Source organism: Lampetra fluviatilis, chromosome 31, assembly GCF_964198595.1.
Source record: "Lampetra fluviatilis chromosome 31, kcLamFluv1.1, whole genome shotgun sequence".
In the NCBI taxonomy this organism is placed as follows: domain Eukaryota; kingdom Metazoa; phylum Chordata; class Hyperoartia; order Petromyzontiformes; family Petromyzontidae; genus Lampetra; species Lampetra fluviatilis.
In genome coordinates this window covers 457999-482107 of record NC_136305.1, presented here as the reverse complement: position 1 = coordinate 482107, position 24109 = coordinate 457999, and the positions used below count along the sequence as shown (strand labels likewise).

At 49.4% G+C, this 24109-nt stretch overlaps 2 protein-coding genes across 7 annotated transcripts in view; both read right to left on the bottom strand.

Moving 5' to 3' along the window:
• The window catches only part of LOC144943407 (parathyroid hormone/parathyroid hormone-related peptide receptor-like), a 38114-nt gene extending 18884 nt beyond the window's left edge, over positions 1 to 19230 (bottom strand). Inside the window, exons 1-4 of the mRNA XM_078870784.1 lie at positions 18848 to 19230; positions 10929 to 11031; positions 7997 to 8107; positions 210 to 328 (exon numbers count right to left, since the gene is read on the bottom strand). Coding sequence (XP_078726910.1) covers positions 210 to 328; positions 7997 to 8107; positions 10929 to 11031; positions 18848 to 18886 — 372 coding nt within the window. The 5' untranslated portion in view covers positions 18887 to 19230. The remainder of the gene's footprint in view (positions 1 to 209; positions 329 to 7996; positions 8108 to 10928; positions 11032 to 18847) is intronic.
• A 2192-nt stretch (positions 19231 to 21422) lies between these two features.
• The window catches only part of LOC144943406 (uncharacterized), a 38102-nt gene continuing 35415 nt past the window's right edge, over positions 21423 to 24109 (bottom strand). For all 6 annotated transcript variants that reach the window (XM_078870778.1, XM_078870781.1, XM_078870782.1 and 3 more), the window contains exon 21: positions 21423 to 23406. The gene's annotated coding sequence lies outside the window, so the exon portion shown is untranslated. The remainder of the gene's footprint in view (positions 23407 to 24109) is intronic.

The window sequence follows — 24109 nt, the reverse complement described above, 5'->3', positions numbered from 1 at the left end:
TGCTCGCTAACAGCACTTGCCCCAACAGTCTGTTAAGGCTACACGGGGGATCTTTGTCTCTGGGAGTTAACCGGAAAACCCAGAGGCAGTGCCCGTAGAACAGACTGCACACACAGGAAGGTTCCCCAGTGGCGAATCAAACCTTGGCATCGCCCTGCTGCGAGTGTGACCACTGCGCTGCCACCCTGGATGTGTGCGCGTCCTCTCACCTCCAAGTTGTCATCGTGGCTGCCCATCTGCATGCACTCATTGTAGTTTGTCCACGTTTTGTTTTGGTTGGGCGCCACCAACCACTGTCCACCATCGTCGCACCGTCTGTACGCCTGCCCTGCAACCCCCGCAGGCATCAACAAATCAGTGTCCTCCTCTGCAGTGCTGCAGCGAGGGTGGAGCGGGCACCGCCCGAATAGGTGGCCAAGGCGAATTGTTGCAAACTGAAATATTGGTGGGATAGTGCCGGAGACGGCGCCGGTGCCGCAGGAAGGCGGGGAGGGTTCGGCACGAGGATGCCACCTCGCCCGTACGACAAAGTGTCAAGTTCCGGCTCTGGACTTTTATCTAACCAGGCTAGAGCAAGATTAAATTAATTCCATTCTCCAGGAAACTTGGCAAAACGGTAGTCACGTACCGTTTTGAACAAATCGTCAATGTACAAATCTGAATAAATATTTAAATGTGGGATTTGAGCTCGGGTATGGGCTGACAATGTCACGCTCTTGCGAGTGATGTCACAGCATCGCTCTTGTCCACTTTACCAGAGATGGCACGTTGAGTCAATTCCCACGTGGAAGTCACAGGACAGTAAACAAACGTCGGCTCTGCCAAACAATTGATCCATCAGCATGTGGTTCACCAACCGCCAGGGCACCCTCCCACCCAGTCATTGATTTGATGAACATGCTTTATCATATTTGTACCCCCAGGGGAACTAAGATCGGTTCCCTCCAGCAAATATTTGTTCCAGTTCTAGTTAAGGTTCCTTTATAACAATAAAAGGGTATAAATATTCAGTAGAAAAACACATTGTCGAATATTGTCTCATAGGGGGAAACGAATATTATTCCAGGAGGAACATGTTTGGTGGGAATGCAATATTCTGACATCACAGGACCACGAGAGATGGTGGCGGCTTGAAGAGGACTTCATCCAGCAGTAGATTGACCATGGCCGATGAAGATACTGTACATTTCATGTCACCGGAACCAAACCGGTGCTCTCCCAGTGTAGGGCTCAGCACCGCGGCCAGGGTACACGGCTTATCCAGCCAACGCTTCCACTGAACACGATTTATCACGACGGGAAAGCCTCGCTCTCGACGGGCGCCAGCCACTTCCGAGAGGAGGGCTTCGTGTTTGCCTCATGAATTTACATCGCAAGCCCTGGGCCAATATCTCCGTTTGTCCTTTCTCACGGAGAGCCACCTCGCCTTGACCTTGTGCTGATGATGCGTGTGAGCTGCGAGTTTGGGTAATTCCAGTATCTTCCAGACAGAATTGGATCTGTCAAAAGTACACCAGCTTTAGGTTGCCAGACGACTTCTTTTGCTCGGGGAAAAAAACCCGAAATGGTTTTTGAAAATAAAATCCCTTTAAAGCCCCCAAAATCCACAGGTCTTGATCACTACGGGGCTCGGCTGTTTGCTGTCGAGATCTGAGTGAGCAGCGGGGCTGGGAGCTTTTGAGCGTCACCTGAGGAGCATAAATATACGAGGTCGAATGTTTGCCTGTGTGTGTGGGTGTTTGTATGTACGCATACGTGAGTGTGGGGAGCGGTAGTGGTTAGTACACTGTGCCACGAACCAGGCAACCCGAGTTCAATTGCTGCTTACAGACAATATAAGGAGCGAATATCAGTTCTCGGCCTCCCCTAAAACTATTTTATTTTTATTTTACAAGATAAGGCTCACTGAGCTATATTTCAGAAGTGACATGGCCACAAATTATAGCCCAATGAAATGCCTTATCATTTGGAAATTTATAGCAGCTAAATATTCTAAACGCAAGTTGATTTTAAGTGTGGTGGGAAAAACCGGAGAACCCGGGGAAAAATCCACATGACCACGGGGAGAACAAACTCGAAATATACAGCAGGTGTCTGGGTCAGGATCGAATCCACGACCTCCTGTATACCTGGCGAGGTAGTTAACATCTAGCCACCGTGGCGTCCTAGGGCTATTCAGCCTTAAATTAGTAGCTGGAGGTCTGTAAGCATCAGCACTGGGGATACGAAGGCAGCCCGGCGTGGTTCTGGCCACCCGCCCGCCCGCCCGTGCGCCGTGCCTGCCTCCATGGATGCTCGCTCACAGCACTTGTCCAAACAGTGTGTGTAGGCCACATGGAGGATATTTGTCTTTCTTATTGTGTTTGTGTCCATTTGTGAATGACTCTGTCAGTGTGCGTATTTGTAAGCATGCAATCATTTTGTTTCCAAATATTTGGCCAGTGACGCGGCCCAGCGGTAGGGCGTTCGCCGCTTGTTGCAAGGGTTCACGGTTCGAATCGGCTCGCCCACCCTGGCTACTACTGCCGTGGCTGTATTAACTCTGAAGCACTACACGCCGTTTGTTTCACAGCGGACGTTAAAGATCACCTGGTGACGTGCAAAGAGAGTCAGCCACTGTGTGCCGGAGTTATGGTGCAAATTTGTCAAAGTCCAAGATATTACAGTTCAAGAAATTACCTGTAAAACTATATATATATTCATATTCTTGGTTCTTTCGGTAAAGTCACGTAGATAGAAAACTAAAAATAAAAATAAATTGAAAATAATAAAAGCAAAAAACGCACAATAAAAAAAATAGAAAATAAATGTTTGTACCAGGTAAGGCTCACTGAGCTATTTAAGAAGCGACCTGGACACAAATGATAGCTCAACGAAGTGGCTTATCATGTGGACATTTATAGCAGCCAAATACTCGAAACACATGTTGAATTTAAGTGTGGAGGGAAAACCGGAGGACCAGGAGAAAAGCCCACGTCACCATGGGGAGAACACGCAAACTCAAAATACACAGGCGTCAGGGTTGGGATGGAACTCCCAACCTGCAAACCGGGCGAGGAAGAGAACATCACGCAATCGTGGCGCCCCCCTAAAGTAAATAATAAATTAAGTATCGAGCTTATCATCACCAGCAGTGGAGGAGAGACGCAAACTACGGGAAGAGAGATGCAAACTTCAAAGATACAGGCGTCAGGGTCGGGATCGAATCCACGACCTCCTGTATACCACGCAAGGTAGTTAACATCTCCTAGCCACCACGGCGCCCACCTGTGAATAATGGATCGGGATTACACCTCGCAACATCGCCCGCCACTCTAAAACTGCAGACCGTGTCCGTGAAACTTCACCTTCGTGATAATCACTTGCGCTGTAACAACGGCACTACCACCAAATCTACTCAATAATTGTTCTCATTCATGTTTACGGGTGCGTTATGTTTAAATATGTAAAATTGTAACGACGTGCCAGACGGTCCCGGCAGAGTTCAACGAAGGGACAGCACGCGACCGCAGTGCATTGCATGTTAGAACAAGCTATAGACACACACACACACGTACAATAGGCAGACGATATACGGCAAATTGGAAACATCCTTCATTGCGCTTCTTCCCTCCAGCAGCTTGTCGTTTAATTTCGATATGCGGCCCCTGCCGCTTGATTACCTAACGCGCAGCGCCGCTGCTGAGGATGTCGTCACGGTTCCCCGTCAGCCGCCCGTCGCCCGCGGCCCCCGGCCCAGCGGGGCCAGCGCTGCGACTCGCGACCGTTCCTCAGTTCCCATTTCCCTCGAAGTTGTCGCCGCTCAGGCCCCGTCGTGGCCCCGCAGGTGGTGGCCACGCCCTCGGGGGCCTCTCCCGGCGGCGAAGACGACGAGGGGACTCGTTTGACGGATTGCGACACGGGCGTCAGCGCCTCGTTTCCCACCTCGCTGCTGCTGCTCGCCCGGCTTGGGGGCAGGGATTTTGGCACAAGGCACTACCACTAGAGCACAAGATACGCCTATCCATACCGATCCTTTGTTATTTTATGTCCCCTGTATTCCCTGTAGTTCTAGGAACACGTTTAGGTGCAGACAAGGCGCGGTGGATGTGGCTGGGTCTCAAGACAATTATCTGGACGGCGATCCGCACTGATCCGGCTGAAACGAAGCACCGAGTGGAGGGGTGTCCCGCAGGAAACCTCTCCCGTGGTCATTGGTGAGATCACAAATGCACAGTGGCCAATCACTGTGCGTCTGTGCAGTGACCAGGCAGTTGCGTATGCTATTCTTAATACAAAGCCGCCACACTCGATGTAGTGCTGGCAAACCCTATTTACACATGTTTGACTAAATTCGGTCATAATTTTATTAAATCTACGCAATTACTCGTAACCAACTCGGTAGAGCCAACTGCGTATTAAAAATTTCCGTTGTCAGCAGAATTTTGCATTCAGGGAGAAAACCTAAAACCACCACAGGCATTTTGCTCAAAAATGTCGTGTCCAGACCCAGCCACAACCCATGGCCTGGCACCTCTCAGGTACAAAGAGCCAAGACGTGAATCACAGGAGTGGTGAATTATCACGCAAATCACAAAAACATAACTTTTAATACCCGAGGAAGATTTACAGATTTCACAGAACAGCCACTTTGAAAACAGGATAATCACGGGAAAGCTAGAACAGGTGACAACCCTCCTCTGGATTCAAGCCACCGAGAGGTGACAAATAGACCCTGTCAAGACATCTGCACCGGTGTATTTTTGAATTGCCCTTTGACCCATCGATCCACGTTGACCAACATGACTGACCGGCAGGTCGTATGGCAGTCAATGTATCAAAACCTCACGTTCAGTGTTCATCTCACATTTTCTGGCTCTCATTCCCTGTGTCTTCATCTTTGGAAAAGCACTAAACACTGTAAATGACAGCGGTAACCACCTCCCGTGGGACGCGAGGGATGTTCTACAAAGGCCGTCGCGAGCTCCTGGACTGGCTAAAATGACAGCTGCCCATGCCCCCTGTTTATCCAGCAGATAATTATTTCAGAGTGAGACATTTTGCTGGAGCCGTCAGTCGGGCGAGCGATGTTGGGCGACGGTGCTTAACTTCACCGCGCCCCCCTCCCCGCGCGGCCCGAGGTGTAGCGTGACCGAGCAAATACGCGCAATCCTATTCCACTTCCAGCCACCTTCCCGACTCAATCTCCGGGCTCTCTTTGTGAAAAAGCCGCGGCAAATGTGAGCCGCCCCCCAACTTCATTATTCCTCCGTTTACTCGGTGAGCCGCGCGGGCAGTCCCGGGACTCCCTCTCTCTCTCCATGCCTCCACACAATATGACGATCAGTCTCTCGAGGCACTTGAAGACAACCTTCACCTGAGAGAACCTGTGGCGTGTTGCAAAAAAAAATGGATATGCTTTTCTTTGTAGCTGCCCGGTCTGTTTTGTCTTTTTTTTTATCCCCAATGCTTTGTTGCCGTTACAGCCGAAGCACAGAAGGCTTTGCGGGATCGGTCGCGGTTTAATAAATACACACGAAGCACCGCGTGCCTTGCTGCTGATATGAGCGCGGCCAATCACGGACGGGTCGCCGATTTATTGCGAATGCTCACCTCTCAAAATCGACAATTGTCTCCCAATATTTTACTTTCCACCATCCCCTCCGTCGAATCCCGCGAGTTAAAACCCAGCACCGCTCGGTTGGGAGGTCATTAACCAGTGGTGTAATGCCTCACTCCTATGACGGAGATCAGTCTCTCCATAGTACAAATACTCTTGAATAAACCATTTTGTGGAGTTGGTTTAATTAATTAAAATGTACTTTTTATATGCTAGAAATATTAAGCGGTCTATGTGAGCACTCATGCTCCGAGGTACATTAGCTCAGCTATCACGCCATTGCACGGACTACATTCATGCGTGTACATTTGTCAATCCAATGCTGGATGAAGATGACGATAATTGATTGTGCATATAGATAAAACTCAATGGGCCTGTCAAATCCTACCAGAATGCCATGAACACATCGCCATGGCAATTTGTCACGCTGATTTGGCTCCGCTTTCAAGGGGAAGATGAAATTCGACGGAAAAAAACACGCAACGTTCCGTTGCACAACTTCCCGACACTGGACCGTTCCTACCTCTTAAAACGAATCACGCAGGCTTCACCGGCTTATCGCTAGAATACCCAAAGTGTCGTCGCTCGCACAAAATAAATGCTCCGTTTGCCGCAGCAGCAGCAGCAGCACGGCGTGGGCGCGCGGAGCGTGGCGACGGAGGATCGCGCCAGAAACCCGGCACCACTTTCATTTCCTCTCCAATCTCGGACCAATTTCATTCGTCCCGACGCTGTGCGCGTGCGTGCCTTTGTCTATCCATCTGCATTAGAGGCTCCGTTTTGTCTTTAATTAACCCAGCGACTTGCGCTTTCACACGAACGCGTGCGTACCTGCCAGCCCCGACCGATCCTATGCTGCCGATTTTTTTAAAGCAATTGACCGCACACCGAATTTCAAAGCAAAACAATATGAAATGTCCATGTTTTTTTCATAAAGCGGAATGACCAGCTTTACTATCAGTATACGGTGCCAGGGATTCAACATCAGCAGCCTATTAGTAATCTTCTTTTCACGCAGGAAAGCCGCATTGAGTCTCATGACTCTTTTCAGGATGGTTCTGGCAAATTTTTGCAGGAAGTGGCGATGGTTGCTGTGTGGAGAATCCACATCGAGTAATTTGCGTTGTAATTTTTCAAATTCGGAAAATGTGGACCCTGACGCCGGCGCATGATGACCTACTCTTGTGAATGAAGTCACGGGATCTTTAACGTCAACTTCAAAGCAGACGGCGCGTAGTATTCTCGTGGTTTTAACACCCACCGCAGTATTAATCAGGGCAGCCACTGGATTCCAACCGTGAACCTCTGCAACAAGTGGGGAAGGCGTAACGGTAGAGAGATGTTGACTACCTCGCCTGGTATACAGGAGGTTGTGGGTTCGATCCCAATCCAGATGCCTGCTGTATATTTTGAGTTTGGATGTCTCTCTCCCCGTGGTCGCGTGGATTTTTCTCTGGGTCCTCCGGTTTTTCCCTCCACATTTAGAAACATGCTTCATTGAGCTATTATTTGTGAGAGCCAGATCACATCTTAAAAAGAGCTATATAGCTCGTTGGGCCATACCTGGTAAAATAACAATGGTCAAAGTTTAGTTTGAAGAACCGTGAGCCCAACCAGGCCTTCATCGCCTCCACGTTGATGATCATGACGATACTGGCAAGTATGCCGATGTTATTAGGTAAGAACTGGGTACTACACAATAATTGCAATGTAATGAGAAATATAATGTGCACATTAATTCATTAATTGATTGCAAGTTATTACATTATAATGACAGAATGTTGTTTCTGATTAGAGTGATTCTGATTAAATTGGCGGTTATGACGTTATATATATGATTTAGAAGCATGGATAATTCAACATACTTTTTTTTTAAAGGGAGACTTGGTATACAGAAAAACTAACACGATCATTAAATCAAGATAAAAACGATGTTTGTCACAAAAATTACTTTGCATTATATGTGCATATAACAAGCATAAGATTACATTTCAGTCGTATATTTCACACCCACGAAATTGCGAATGTTTAGTGCTGTAATACTCTTACGTACAGCACCGAAGCCAGAAGACCTCCCAGAGGTCATCAGTTATTATGATGGCATCAATAATGAAATCAATGATGATGGTGATGGCGACGACGGTCATGATGATGATGAGACCTTTTGAATGGGCTTCAGAAATAATCCAATTTCATCGTCTGGGAACTGACACGAGGTGGTGTGGACCGTCAACTTCGACAGACGCTAATGACAATGAGAATGATGACAATGATTATAATGATGACAATGATGATAATGATGACAATGATAATGGCGGCAACAATGTTAACGGTGGTAATCAATGATGATTTTGATGGAGATAAAGTTGATGTGAATGACGACAGTGCTCCGTATACCATTGTGGTTGAAGTCATAGATGTAATGGGGACACGAGACGTTCACCCACTGTCCGGGCAGCGTGGGAGGCCAGCAGAAGATGGCATCCCACTCCGGAGGGCACAACGAGCCTGGCTTACACACACACACGTGTACACACACACGCGTGTACACACACACACACGTGTACACAACAACAACCACCATTCGCCACTAGGTGGCGGTGACGTCACCACGGTGCTTGTGCCAGGCTGTGTACGTTAAGGCCACGTGAAGTGTGGAACGCCCGCTTGCAGGAGACGCAGGCACCATGGGTTGACTGAGATGACTGGCCGATGCACACGCGGTGCCCCCTACTGTGCCAACACACGTGTACACACACACACGCGTGTACACACACACACGTGTACACACACACACGTGTACACACACACACGTGTACACACACACACACGCGTGTACACACACACACACACACGAGTACACACACACACACGCGTGTACACACACACACGTGTACACACACACACGTGTACACACACACACACGCGTGTACACACACACACACACACGAGTACACACACACACACGCGTGTACACACACACACGCGCGTGCATACACAAAGATCACCTCGTTGCCATTTACAGCCGACCTCGTGACGCGCGACTCCTCGGCTCCCTCGAGCGTTTGAAAAAAAAAATGTTTAAAAAATAAAGAACTAATAAAATTTTAAAAAAAATAAAGAACAAAGGTAAGCGCTGGGGTGAAGTCAGTGAAACAAAAATAAACCCCGACAAATAAATGCGATGTAACATTAACCGCATGCGACTGTGTCGCTGGAAACCCTGGCCACAAAGTGGGTTTGTCCTGAGGCCCTTCCGCCCACCTCAATTCTCTTCCCGAGTCCGAGGACCACAGCAGCCGATGCGGCCAAATCAAAGGGCGTTGGGGTTGGCACGGAACGACGAACACGGGGAGACACGGACACAGGCAGTGGCTGGCCGTGAACCAAGCGACCCCGAGCCCAGCAATGGCACCGGTGGTCTCTGGTGGCAAAAGCGCCGCGAGATCCTCACAGACGACAAATCACCACTGCCTCTGCACAAGTACCCAGAGTCTTATCGACATATCGGCTGCGTTGTTCAACTTGTAAGCAAATATGACTGTCGATTGCCGACCGATCCACTGCTGGATGAGTGCTTGCCCCACGCCACGCGGGTTTATCTGAACACTCGCTGGTCAGTATGGGTTTGGTGAGGGCGGGGGGCGCATATAAGCACAGTACAACGATTGCATTTTTTCTGCGCTGTCCTCCGCTTACCACAACGAGGGCCTTTCCCACGCCCCGTTTTACACGTGGTGGTCTCCAACAAAGCACGGTCCAGGCTCAAAACTCTGCTTGGATGAGATCGGCGCGATCTGGGTGACTGGGTCACAGGCGAGATGCGGCTCATCCATTACTCGCCGCCGAGGTGTCCTTGGGTGACCTTGCTGCTGGTACGCCGCGGTGTGTCACGTAGACGCGTCACTATTATTGTTGTTTCTATATTCATTAACAAGCTCTCTCGTTTTTGCAACGGCATTTCATAGAATTGGAGTCAGCATAATTTCAATTCCCTCGTTTGCCAACAAATTAAAAATACGTGCAGACGCAGCGGAAATCACCTCGTTTGTGCTACCTGAGCTGTGAACACCCCACAGCCCCCCCCCATCACCACCTCCGCCCATCACTCTCATCACCGATGAACAGAGTTCCCGGTATGCTAACTCCTCCCTCACCAGTGAGCAATGTCTTCATCCTGTCGGGAAATTCACAACGCTTTACCAATTCATCATTTAACTTGGGAATTAAATAAATATATACAATGATGACAAAGTGCTCACGCTAGACCGTGTTGTTGTCTTTGAGCTTCAATATTATCTCAGTGTTCACTTGCTGTGTGCTGTGTTCACAACGTGGAGCGGTGAACTCAGCAGCTCGTGTGCTGCAGGCGCTGGCTCGGGTTGCTACATCACGGGACACGGGAGAGATGGCAGACTGCGCGGGGAGGCATTCGTCCCGCAGTGGATTGATCATGGCTGAAGATCATGATCACCATGAACGGGTCATTGCAGGTCAACTGTGGGCGGTGATGGACGGAGGTGAGGGTGTTGAGTGTTCACACGTGGCGTGAGGGTTGTAAAACTACACAACTGTCGAGGAGTAGTGTGGGGATACCATAAGGGGCGAGCGGAAGGAGATGCGAACGTGTTGAGAGTCATGTGGGCCCAAGGATGACGTATCGTTACGGGTTAGGGAAGGGGCTTTCGGATGGCACTCGCATGAAGGAGGGCGATACCGAGGGGGCGGGTCGTCGTTGGGGATCAGGGTGAGGATCGCCTAGAAGAGGGTCTCTGCTCGTCGTGGGGCGGTGTTGGCTGATCCCCCGCTCCAGGCAGACGAGTGAGAGGGCAGAGGGGATAGCCGGGACAGGCTCTAGATAGGTGAAGGACCGAGACAGAGTGCACCTACACTGGTGTGGGTGTATGAAGACGAGTGAGAAAGTGTTTCATTAGCAGCAAGAGCCCTGATACTATTCCTCGTCTCCGCGTGGTTCTACTGCACAACACAACTATTAATTATTTTATTTTACCAGGTAAGGCCCACTGAGCTGTATAGCTCTTTTCAGAAGCGACCTGGCCACAAATGACAGCCCAAGGAAGTGGCTTATCATCATGTGGAAATGTATAGCAGCCAATACTCTAAACGTATGATGTTGATTCTAAATGTGGAGGGAAAAACCGAAAAAACCGCAGAAAAATCCACGCGATCACAGGGAGAGAGAGAGAGACATGCAAACTCCAAATATACAGGTGCCAGGGGTGAGGTAAAATCTAGATTTAGAGTAGGGGCGAGGTAGTAAACATGTCGTCACCGTGGTGAGTGGCTGGTGAGGGTGGTGAGCACACACCTGGCGTGTGGTTGAAGCTGTGGATGATGCTCTCGCACTGCTGCCTGGGGACGAGCAGCAGCAGCATTTGCCCTTCCTTGGTCAACACGTCGTCTGCGTCCATCTGAACAGAGGCAGCACAGACGCAGTGACACCACAACGGGCAAGTGCAGAAACACACGGCGCTTGAGCGCCACGGGGACGGCGCCACGCCAAGCTGCGTGTCTCCCCTGCCAGATAAACCAGCGGCATTGGTGCGAATGGAAACACCTGGCCCAGTTACTCCAGGGATCTCCTCTCTCCGTTGGCGTCACTTATCTGGCTTGTCGGCCAAATCATGAGACCGCCCGCCATGGCAAGGCGTGCGTGTGGTGTCTTGGATGATCGCCAGAGCACAGTTGCGCGCTTTGATCGTGCTCGTGTCAGCCTACAAGCCACACGCCAAAGCCATTTCTTGCTTCGATGAGCATCGAGGCATTGATGCCTTTCACCTGATTACAGCCGAGCTGAACCAGCGGTGGGAATTCCACATTGCTATGGCGGGGTGAGTATATTCATAGGACAATCACTGTTGACTTCGCCACAAAGTGATACGTATTTTATCTACCCGGGAGGGATCATGGGCCGTGTCAGCCTGCAAGCAGGATTTAAGCTCTCAACCTTTCGCACGCGAGCCCCTCTCTCCACCGCTGAACCACCTCGGCGGTAATTAGCCGACACAGAGCCTATTAGCGATGATTGTACTCCCACTGTGACCAATTACACCCAATTAATTACCATTAGCAGATTGTCAAAGAATAAGCTTCATGGCTGAGTCGGTGCTGTCAATCGTGGAGTCGGCTGCTAATGGTCAGGCACGAGTTCACAGTCACGTCAGCAGTTCTGCTGCTGTGTTTGTTACACCTGATGACGGTTGCTTGTGTTGCCATCGAAACGTCGCGATCTGTTCATTTTCTATCTACGTGACTTTACCGAAACAACCAACGAGTCGGCATGTCAAGGTCAACTCGGCCACCACCACCACCACCCCATGAGCATTATCGACTGTAGTCATCATCGCTGTGCTGGCGTCAGCATCACATCCCTGCGCCTTCACCATTCGGTGTGAAAAACAGCGCGTTATCTTATGGATAGACCGCGTCACGTCACAGGAATGTGGAATTCCCACCAAAAAATCGAAACTGTGGAGCGGTGGTACAGTGGTTAGTTCGCTGCGATTGTTAACCAGACGACCCGACGAGTTTGGTTTGCTGGCCACTGCTCATTCACACCGGTGGCAAGTGAGATCCGAACTGTTCCGACACACACTGGCCGCCTTTGTCTCCCCAGTGTCGACGTTTGCACTGCCCAGCGTGGTGAAGTCCGGTCAGAAACCCCGTCGCGTCGGGAAGCCTTCATTGCATCCTCTGCTGGTTGATAATTGGTTTTGAATTTTCATTTTTAAATTCAGAACTGACAAAGGTATGGAGCACCTGACATTTTTGTTACTAAAGCTTCTTGCATTCATTTGCCGCAACAGAATGTGTTTTTCTCAATAAATAAAGCGAATGTTATTTATAACCTTATTACAACAAGCATCCAGCCGCTGACGTCTGTTATTACAGAGCCCTGCTCACACCGCAATATTTACCGCTGTTATTGCTCAGACTTATGCGCACACTCACACACATACACACTGCCAAAGGTCCTTGTATAACCTTGTAAACTGTTGGGTCAAGTGGTGTTAGCCGGCACGGCACACGAAGAAGTTCGAGTCCATCACCACGCCCAGCCACCTTTGTCTCCCTCGTGGCGATGCTTGCATACACATCGCACCAGGTACTCATTTGAGACTGAGTCGACCTAGGAGAGGTCCAGGACCGGTTCAGATAATCGTCACTGACGGTGTTGGCCGTGAGCGGGATTCGAACTCGGCTCGCCGGGTTCGTAGCGCAGCGCCAACCACGACACCAACACACACAGACAATACAGACAAAGATCCCCCGTGTAGCCTTAGCAGGCTGCTGGGGTAAGTGCTGTTTGCGAGCACCTATGAAGGCAGGAACGGCACTCGAGGGGGTGGGTGGCCAGCACCACGCCTGGCCGCCTTTGTCTCCCCAGTATCGATGTTCGCAGAGCGCATCAGGTACTCATTTAAGGCTGAGTCGGCCTAATACATACACAACCAATATACACACGCCGCCACTCATACGAAGCACAGACACATACCACACGAACATGCGTACAGGCAGAGCTCGCCAACATCAGCAAAGCGAAGCACAAACACGGGCGCACGCTCACGCCGTCTTAACAAAGCGACGGGAGATGGCCAGGCAGATGCAGCGACAACAGGGCGCGAATCTTGAGATAAGAAACACAACCACGTGGTGCTGGCCACCCACCCCCTCCTCGTGTGCCGTGCCGGCCTTCACAGTGCTGCCCGCTAACGGCGCTTGCCCCAGCAGTGTCAGGACGGTGCAAAGGACCAGGGCGACATGCGCACCACAGACACGGTAACACCTCCGATGAGCGCGGTTGGCTACGTACGGTGACGTTCACCATACAGACAATACAGAGACGTAGTGACGTATATTGAGCCACTACGGCATTTAGCGCCAGTTACTGACAGAAGAGTGGAGGTGTGAGGACCCCTCTCTGGCACCAGGGTACGTATGGCATGGAAGGGGGCCCGAGGGGGCATGGTTCTGGTGACTGTCAGAGAGAGAAGAGGGCAGTTGAGGATGTGGCAGTCTGGGTGAGCCCGAGAGGGCACGTGACCAGGACAGGGGAGCGAGGGGGGACACAAGGTGGCGAGAGGGACACGTGGTGTGTGGCCCAGAACCTTCTGGTCGGATCTAGAAGGTGGTGTTGCCGAGGGCGGAGCCAGGCCACGTGCCGAGGGGCATCGAAGGGAGGTCCCGAGAGCCGATCAGGGCTGTCTGTGGGAATGGAACCCGTCGGTGCTGCGTCTCTTCGGTCCTCGGTGTTCAGTCTTCACGCTCCGCATCGTGGGTCAGGCAGCGTGTTACTGACTGACCCGGTGATGTAGTTACCCTGTTGGGGCGTGAGAATAACGTGTTGCCTTCAAGTTCAAGTGTGTGCCTCCGTGGAACCCACTACACATACACCATAAACAGATGTCACTTATAGAGAAGAGAGAGCCAGAGGAAGGTGATGACTTGTTGGTTCGGCACTTGAACAGGGACGGAGAGGGCTGGAGTTTGAGAAGGGGGGCCTGGGGCTGTTGAAGAGCGGGGGGGGGGATAGTGGGAGGGGTCCTTCTTGGACACTCCGTTTCTTCCCTCGACTGCATCATTGCGGGCTACAGCCCATGTAGCGATTGTGTTAGACCGGGAGTCGGAAGCAGAGGAGAAGGAGCAGCCTCCCACCGGGTGGAGGTTGACTGCGGGTTTTGACGCGCGGCCTTGAAGCAATGCACAGAGCAGGGCTGTCCTCTGCCAGAACGAGCACAGAGGCACAACTAATGGGGAGTCAAAATTCTCGTTGCCTTGCAGGCAAGTAAGGTACGCCTTGAGTGTCTATTATGCACTGGTTATTACACCCACATCGTATGCGCTCACGCGTATACATGCACACGCAATGCGGGGCGAGACATCATTGTATAAAGAATTCTATTTTTTTTCCATCTCACATTTTGTACCAAACGTACACGTGTGATGCATGCACAACGTATGCATAAATCATGATTCCGTGCAGCACAGCATCTGTCATCGGGTCGCCTCCTTCAATTAGGTCGCACCTGCTTGGATGCTGCTTGCAATGTCTAGAATGTCATTTTCTCTGGCCATGCACGCTGCGGAGACCCCTTCCCATGTTCAGCCCCCCCCTCCCCGCTAATCTTTTGCCTGTGACGGTCTGTCCCTGTGAATCATCTTCTTAGTGTGCACTTCCCCACAATATCATCTCAACGCCTTCTTTGATCTGCAGAATTCCGCTGAAAAAAATCCCTCTCTCCAGAATAACGTCGTTCCATTTTGACACTACAATCTCAGCTTGTATTGCCGTACGTCCAAAGCCTTTGGCCGAATCACCCGTCGACTCAAGTCTCGATTCCCCTTCGAGGCTCGCGCTGTCACCATCCTAGAATCTCACCCTGAGCCGCTAAGAACGTTGCTGGCGAACGGAGTGGAACGAGGCAGACGCCCGGAGTAATGAACACTCCCTTCCACCTGATGAAGATTGCTTGTGTTGCGATCGAAACGCTATTTTATTTTATTTCTACCTACGTGACTTTACCGAAAGAACCAAAGCGTAACACTCCCTCGGTCGAGAAACAATCACCCGCACCTCCTCCTGGTTTGGGCATCCCTTCTCGAAGGCACCGGTGTAAAGCATCAACAGCATCAACAGGCCACTGCGCATTTCTCCATAAAATGGGAAATAAAGACAAGCCACGAGTACGAGTGTGGCCATGCAACACAAACTACGGAGCACAGTAAACCACAGAAACCTGTCAAACGTCACGAGCTCTCTCTCTCTTTCCTGCAGCCCCTTTGGTCGTACCCATCAGACCTCGACATTGGCATTTAGCTCCCGAACACATCGTGCCATCAGACGCTTGAATAGAATTTGACCAAATGTTACCAAGCTGCGGGGTGATGGAGGCGGTGAGCATAGCCGGTGGAGCAGAGGACAGCACAGGAATCGATTTTGCTGCATTGCCCCTCGACTGCACAACACGTATCCCCACATGAGCCTACGTGCAACAGCTGTGCCGTACACGCTAGTCCAGAGATGTGATGAGAGGGAGGGTATTACCAATGGGTCGCGATGTATATCCGGTGATAGAATGGCCTCTTTTCTGACTTTGCGCGCGGTCCGATCGCATTGAGCTGGAGCCGCGTGTGGAAGATGGGATGATATTCCGTTCATTCGCTCAGGTGAGAGCCATTTGAGACACGGCCACAGCAGTCAATAAGAGATGTAATAGCACGTAACTATGTTAAATGAATGTATGCACCTGTCGCATAGAAACGTCGCAGAGATAAGGAAAGTTAATAATTTCCCCAAACGGTTAAATAAGATATCGACTGTTCACAAACCACCCAAAATACAAACGCATCCTTTCATTGCACAACTCAAAATAATAATGAGCCTTCTTACGCAGTAGAAACTGAAAATGACGATTGTGGTGGTGATGCATGTTGATAATGAATGTACGATGACAATTGTTGATGTAACAATGTTGATGCTGATTAATGATTAACCGTGATATTGATTATAAATAATTATTGGTGTTATTTAGGCCTTAATTCTTCACTCGATATTTTCCGAATCACTGCCGAGGCTGGCTTGGAGTAAGGATTACAGGTGTAAGGCACTACCACGAGAGTATAAGGTGATAATATCCGACATTCCTACAATACAACTCGTAAAAATATTTATGAAAAAGATCGATTCAGTGAAACGAAAATAAACCACAGCGAGAGGGAAGTGGCCGGGTCCCAAATCGACTCCGAGAACCCCCTTCGGGAATTTAAGCGCTGGCGAGAACGACAACGATGACGACATTAATTAAAAATGCTTAATAATCGTGATGGTTATGGATGATAACGGTCATGATGCATTGGCGATGATGCCGAATTAGGAATGTTACGCATTGGCTTTTATAAATTATTCCTGTTGACGGTGTGAACGATGGCCAATTAAGAACATTGAAGTTTTTACATTATTGACGACGCGTCTGCATTACTCACCTTTGTGGAGGCACAGCACACAAAATGAGACAATGTCGCCTTCATACACCCGTCTCTCCACATAACCAACGTATACAACTAAACATTTTTTTGTTACACAATCCATGAACCCGATGTCCCCTGTGAGTGCATCATCTCAGCAACATTGATTCAACAAAAGCAAAACTCTGGACCGGCCCGGACACGCAGCGTCTCATCAGCGGCAACCAGCCAGTGGTGGTGGACAGCCAAGATGCCAGATGACACCGGCTTAGGGGCCCTTATCCTCAAGACACGGGTCACGGCTCGACGCGAAACTCGTAGACACGGCAAGGTAACGAGAAACGAAACCGCAAAGTGTGCGAGACGACTGAGTGACATTGGGAGTCCCACCGCCTCGCCGTTCAATAACCCCGAGCGGCGACCCGCGACGGACGTGAGGCCACGCTCAGCCGTCTCGTGCCGCCATTCATCTCGCTCCAAGCCCCCAGGGCCCGAACCTCGGCCGTTGCGCCAATGCAACATTCCTCACGGTGCCCAAGGGCTGCTGTTGTTGCTGCTGCTGTCGTACGTGTGTCACGCTCAGCACACGAGACTTGCGATCCAGGGATCGCCGGTTCGATCTCCCGGAGGCAGTTGAAACAGTTTGCAGGTTTCTTTAATCCCCACCTACACATCAACCCAACTACCCACCTACCCATCTACCCTTCCCGCTGATGTTCCACCCCGACATATAAATGGGTAATTCAAATCGTATTATCGCCAGGCAGCGTGTGGTGGGGTACAATGTGGGTACTCCAACCTCTCATTTGGGCCAGCGTAGAAGAGGATGAATGCCATTGACGAGGGCTCTCGAGCTCCCTCCGGGGCGGACCCTTCCGCCAGCAGTGGCGTGGGCGAGACATTGCAGGGCTGCGCCTTTACGTAAATCAAAATAGCCCACACCGCGCAGATTCAACTGAATGATAACGCTGGTTGAGCGTCGTTTGGTCACGGGGCGTGACTGGTGGAAAATGCATCGCGGCTTAATTGAGTCCGGGTCTGTTCGAGTCGGGCACACCGCATCCATAGAGCTCTCGCTGCGGGTGCGGCCGCTTCAGAGTCACTCCCACTGCCGCCAGACTCCCAATGCTCCTGGCCACACACAGTGATGCATTGAGCCCTCGTCAAGTCGAATGTTGTTCTGGAAGGACGAGATCGCCGACATTTGGCATAGTCTATGCTAAGTTTATAGTTGAAAAAAAAAATCTGAAAACTAAGTTTAAAAAACACGACGCTGAAGTTGATTGGTTTCACCTCGAGGCAGGGCCAGCCTATGGCTCAACTTTGTAGCTCCAACTCTCACTCAAAAACACGAAACACAAACGATCCCCAGGATCAGTGAGTCAAGTCGCAATCATCCTCCTGTGGGTGACGCTAAAGCCGATAAAGAGCCAGAAGGCAAAGCCCGACACGGTTTGCAGGAAGCGTGGTAATGTTGATGGTTACCGGCAGATATCACGTTGTGCACACGGCACCATGCGTCGCATATCGTCCACGTGTATATTGACACACACACACCAGCCTGGCGCGTACAGATCGTGGGTTACCAGCGACTTACAAGCACCAACAACAGCAACAAAACTCGGCACATTCGTGAGCCACGCACCAACTTAAGATGACACAAGATAGGCAACGTTTTGGGCAATGACCCTTCGCATGACAGAGAGGGCTTCTCTCGAACTCATTTACATGTGTGCACACTTAACAGTCTACTATGCTAAAACAGTCCTGCATCGTGCACTTTGTACATTGCTAGGGTGGAGCACAAATCCAGTGTGTAGTTTGTGTAGATTAGTGTGTGTGTGTGCGCAGTGTATAGAGACATGCGTGCGATGTGCGTTCGTACGAGTGGTGTGTGTGTATAGAGTGCTATGGGGAGCGGTCGTGTAGCGGTGAGCGCTACGCTGTGCTACGAACTCGGCGACCCGAGTTTCATTCCCGTTCACGGCCAACACCGGTGACGATTATCCGAACCCATCCTGGGCTTCCTCTAGGTTGACTCAGCCTCAAATGAGTACCTGGTGCGCTGTGAACATATCGCCACTCGTGAGACAAAAGGCGGTCGGGAGTGGTGCTGGCCACCCACCCACCCCCTCGTGTGCCGTGCCGGCCTTTATAGGCGCTACTCGCAAGCAGCACTTGCCCCGACAGTCGATATATCTTTATAGCATGGCGAGCATGAAGGCTGTGTGCATAGAACCGAGCACTGTGTGTATAACGCACCTGCATGCTTGCTGCAGCTCCTACTTCAGTTGCATTCATGTCAGCCCGCGTGTCTCCCCGTCTGCCTATGAATGATCATTACCATCGCCGTTCGATCAGTGTCTGTGTGTCACAAAGCCCGTTCCCTGTTATTGACAGCAGTACCCATGTCACCTCTGGCTGTCCATGTACTCTCTGGCCGTCTCACTCTGCGTCTGTCCCCGCGGGTATCTCACCGTCTGTGTATCTGTGTCTGTCCCCGTGTCACGCGTCTCACGTGTGTGTGTCTGTATCGCGCGTCTCACGGTCTCTGTCCCCGTGTCCGTGTCGCACTGTCTGTCCCCCCTCGTCTCACGGTCTCTGTCCCCGTGTCCCCGTGTGCATGGCGCCTGATCTCGCGTGGCGCGTCCCACGGAGTGAGCGCGCGGATTTGCCGCCGCGGCTTTTATGGAGGCGAGGCGACCCCCTCGCTCGCTCACTCATTCATGCAGCACCACACGGAGCGCGCCAGCCGCCCATTCAAGAGGTCAGCCCCATTCACCATCCAGTCCCGATCCATGTAGAGACCAGCCCCATTCACAATCCAGTCCCGATCCATATAGAGACCAGCCCCATTCAGTAGATTCCAGTCCAAGAGGTCTACTGCATCAGCCGCAGCGAACCAGCAATCATAACCGAGACCACGTCACCCCCCCCCCCCCCACTGGCTCCCAATCCAACATCCTCCACGGGCTTGCCCCCCCCCCACACAACACCTCTTCGGTTACTCCCATCTCATGACTCCCCTCGAAGCAGTCCCTTTTTCGAAACCAAGGGCTCTTCCTTCGGTGGGAGGTCATTTTCGACTCGCCTACCTCCAATTTGGAACTCCCTCGAGCCATCTGTGATGTCGACTTACTGGCCTTGCTCAGGTTGAAATTCTGGAGCCATCATCCTCGAGCTCCCAGTTCTACTTAACTTGTCAAAAGTCAGTCTTCTCAAAGCTTCTTAAAGTTTCACGACTTTCTGGCTACACTTCTCTCCACTTATAACCTCATGCTAATAGCAATTTCCCCAATCTATGCTCCCATTCATATTTGGGTACCCGTTGATAGGAACTCCCTGCGTTGGTCTCAATTCTTAGGAACATTGCTGCACAACTTCTTTAAATTGTACGAGCAGTTTGTCTATCTTTTACACCTCTTAACGATACCACATTCTACACCAACCTCGTTATTTAACCCAGTTTTGCTTATATTACTTTGCGCACCAAATTAACTTATTTAAGATTACTTTTGGCAACGCACAATTTCTCGGACTTGCACACTACCTATGTATATTACAAATTGCAGGAACATGTAAAATGTAATATTTAGGTTGCCATACATCGACTTTAACAACGTAGCCGAGGCCACACCACGTGGTGGATTGCGTGCTCTTCAACCCTCGGTTCTGACGGGGCTTTTGTAGCCATGGGTGGCAAACGTCCCCGGGCGGGTTCTGCACGCGATGTCACCGCGCCGTGCAGTCAGCTATGTCAGGTGGCCCACATCACCTGCTGCTGCTGCAGCTGCTGCTACGCGTCCCAGATTATTTTGCCGGAACGCAGATTAGGTTCAAATTTTCACCCCCACCACCAAGTTCAAGCACAATTTTACCTCTGGCAAAGGCACCAATTCTTGGATCACGCACAGCGATTATACAACCTGGTCATGGGAAGAGAGGACCTGCATAGCTTCTGGAGTAGGCCACTTGGCCGGATTTCCGTTGACAGCATAGGAAACTCGAAACGAGCAAGGTGGTGGGTGCTTACAAAGACTTTCATGAAACCCTGCCAAGACTGATCACAACCAACGTTAAGGAGTAAAGGACTTAACATGTACTTGCCAAGTCACCGCAGCATGAACAGAGTAACACATTCGCATCAGGGGCTGCATGGGACAGGACTTGTGAAACGCCAAATGTACGAGCGCGAATATAAAAGCCTCAAGCATATTTACAGGTTATTAAGCGTTCCATATATGTAACTGCAGGAAAGACTTAACTTCACATTTAAAACGAAGGCTAAACAAAACCAGGAGAGCAAAGTGCGTCGTATTAGTGAACTTTATTGCAAACTATAACTTTACAAAATACAAGTGCAAATTGGATTAAGTTAATGGTTTAAAAAAAGGGGTATTCTTAAACTTTGGCAACTGTTTGAAAATCAATATGCTCTCTCCAAAGTGTTCGCCACAAAAGCAGATGATTTCTGTTCAACAACCATGCATTCGGCCTCAACATCAAGTCCGTGGAATACTCGGTTTCCTTGAGCTGGTGGGTACCACCGATGTTTTAGAATCACTCCCGTCGACCAAAAATCATTTTGCCACTAGAATACGGTTTTTGTAATGCCAGTTTTAGAGCATCAAGCTGTGATTTGTATATTTTCCACGAGACGATTTTTAAAAATACTTAATATATTCTGGCCTTGTCAAACGCAGTCCACAATGCATTAACTCTTAAGTGTTTCAGCGCAGAAGTGAAGTTTCGGAATGCGTTCCAATGTTATTTTGAAAGGCAGCAATTTACATCTTAGCACTTTAACGCAGAATAATACAGAGTACTGAACAGTTAATCATGTGTATTCAGCTTTATTCAAATATGATTTATATCCGTCCAGAAGGCTCCATTACAAGTCAAACTGCAGCTACTCCAAAACTGTATTTTTTCATCTCTTGGATTCCCACACAATCAGTAAAAAAAAGTCTTATCCACCTTATGTCAACATTTGCTCAGTTTAATAATTTTTTATTGAAAAGTTTCACACAAAGGTCTCAATTCACGTCGGAGGCGTCTACCTCAGATTAAAAACATCCTGCATGCTCAAAATTAACTGAAAGCCAGAATTCAATGTAAAAAAAATCTGAAATTGCTAAACTTTGGAAAACAATTTCACAAGCAGAGAAACAAACCCCTACAAAGAAAGAATGTGTATCATTTACCTGCGTAAAGCAAAACCGCATCACACCTGTTGGGCGAGAGCCTCGCTTGGGCAGTGGAGCAACGCGCGTTGGCCTTCACGTCTCTCACTTTACAATCACCGATCCTCCACACATTTACTAAAGGGCTCAACGAGGGCTCCCCCAAAAGCTGGTTCCTGCACGTGCTCGCGGTCGGCAAAACAAATCCATAAAGAGCACGCTGGTCTCGAGAACGAGTGGGAGAAATTACCACACTTGTAAACATCATCTTCGTCGTCGACAGGAGGCAAGGCATCCTACAAGAACCAACGTGAAGACCTCCTGTGCAGACACCTGGAATATTTGTACCGAATTGTAATAAAGATAAAGGTTTGCACTGGTTTGGAATACCCTCAAGTTCATCGTGGTAGATACTGATGTATTATTCAATGTTTGAGACTCGGACTTAAAAGTATTGGTAAGGGTCTAAGTGAAGTAAAATTGTAGCAATGCACTCTCGCAGGGACATTTTACGCAACACAACCTAGGTTGCTTAGCAATTGGAATAATTTCATGGCTTGGCAAATTTAGCAAGTTTTGCACAAGGAAAGAACACTAAAATGTTTGTTATAATCTACATAGGGTCATTAGTATGGCAGTAGAGACATAAAAGGGGCAACTATATGAGAGAGAAACAAGCTCAGATTAAAATGTTACAAGCAGACTGTTAGAAGGACAAGCATATTGCATAGGACGTGTATACCTGTTTTGTTAAGAGGCTAGTTGTTTTGAAGGCTTTTATTGTTAAATAGTCATAATTCAAATTATTAGAGCCCTTACATAATTATAAAAGCAAGCAAAGTTAACTTTCTGAAGAGCCATCTCCAAAACGACTTGCCACAAACCAACTTCAACATTCCGGATACCACCACCAAGGGCCTCATCGCAAGCGTATCGCCAACCACTTCTACCGCACTCAAATACCACCACATCCCCCCCCTTCAAAAGGAACCTTTACAAATAAAAAGCTGCCCCACGTCAGCTCACTGCCATCCAAACCCAAAAGCAGCTTAAACGCAATTGCCTAGGGGAGGCATCTTCCATCTGTGAAAGTAAATGGGCAATCCCTTCCATAAACCATCGGCCTTCCCATAAATCTTCACCACAACGATTAACCTTCAAAAAACATGCTTATTCATTTGGAATACTCAATAGATAAATGGATAGGCCCGAGAGCCAGCTAATCAATCTTTTATCAAGGAGCCAAACACTAAAAATGGTATTATTAAATTTCACTCATATCTAACATCTACTCCGCCTTAACCAAGGATTAATAACATTAAAGGTTTGACACAATTAGAAACGGCATTGATGCCACCAACCTCCTTGCAGGAGGAAAGCGGGCAGAACCTGCACGATGTAAAAGCCAGGTGATGATCCCACCTTGAAGACCATTAACAGGTAAATAAATTAGCGTCCATGGCCATACTTTCAATATTGTGGTGAAATATGATATTACGTGAGGGGGTATAAAGCAGCAAATGACAACGCCCTTGCGTTTATCGGCATCGCGATATTGTTGAGTAAGCTCCACCGTCGTGCTGAAGTGTCTTCCGAGCGCGACATCCGATTCAAGGGCCCTGGTCGCGTCGACTCCACCTGAAAAACGGAATTCACTCAATTACCCGTTCATCCACACACAGCTTCACTGTTCTTTTGCACGCTGGGAACATGCACTACATGGACTAAACCACTTTTTTTTTTACCTCCTGCAACCCCAAAACTAGTTCCAGAGCTGCACCCATCAACAATTGATTAAATCAATTGTCTCAAATGCATCAAAAAGTGACATAAATTAGCAAATAATTTAAAAATTTAGGACAGGGCTGGACTCAAGGTCCAGGTGGGAGGGGTTAGATTACATCACCACCACTGGGAGTCACCGTCCTGTTGGGTGTACACCATGGCCAGTTTGCAGCACCATGGAGGCCGGATGGAAGTCTTCCACTTTTAAAAATTATCAAATGCTCAATTTAAAGCGATCAGAACTAGTTGGTTAAACGCCTAAACTAACAGGTCAAAGGTGCAACCCAGAAATTGCTTGCTCACGCCAATGCTGGCAAAGGGACTTCCACTCAAGGGAGTTCTACAGTGGTCCTTTAGGAGGGTAATTTTTGGCTACTCACAATCCAATAAGATGAGACTAATGACGAATTAGCAATGCACATAAAAAAGAATTGGAGCAGTACATTTTTACGGCAACTTTTTACCCAACAATTTTACAAAAGAGACGGTTTCCCTCAGCTGCGAGATGAAACTCAAACCCACAAAACCTAATGTCCGTCTGTGCGGACTCCCGCAA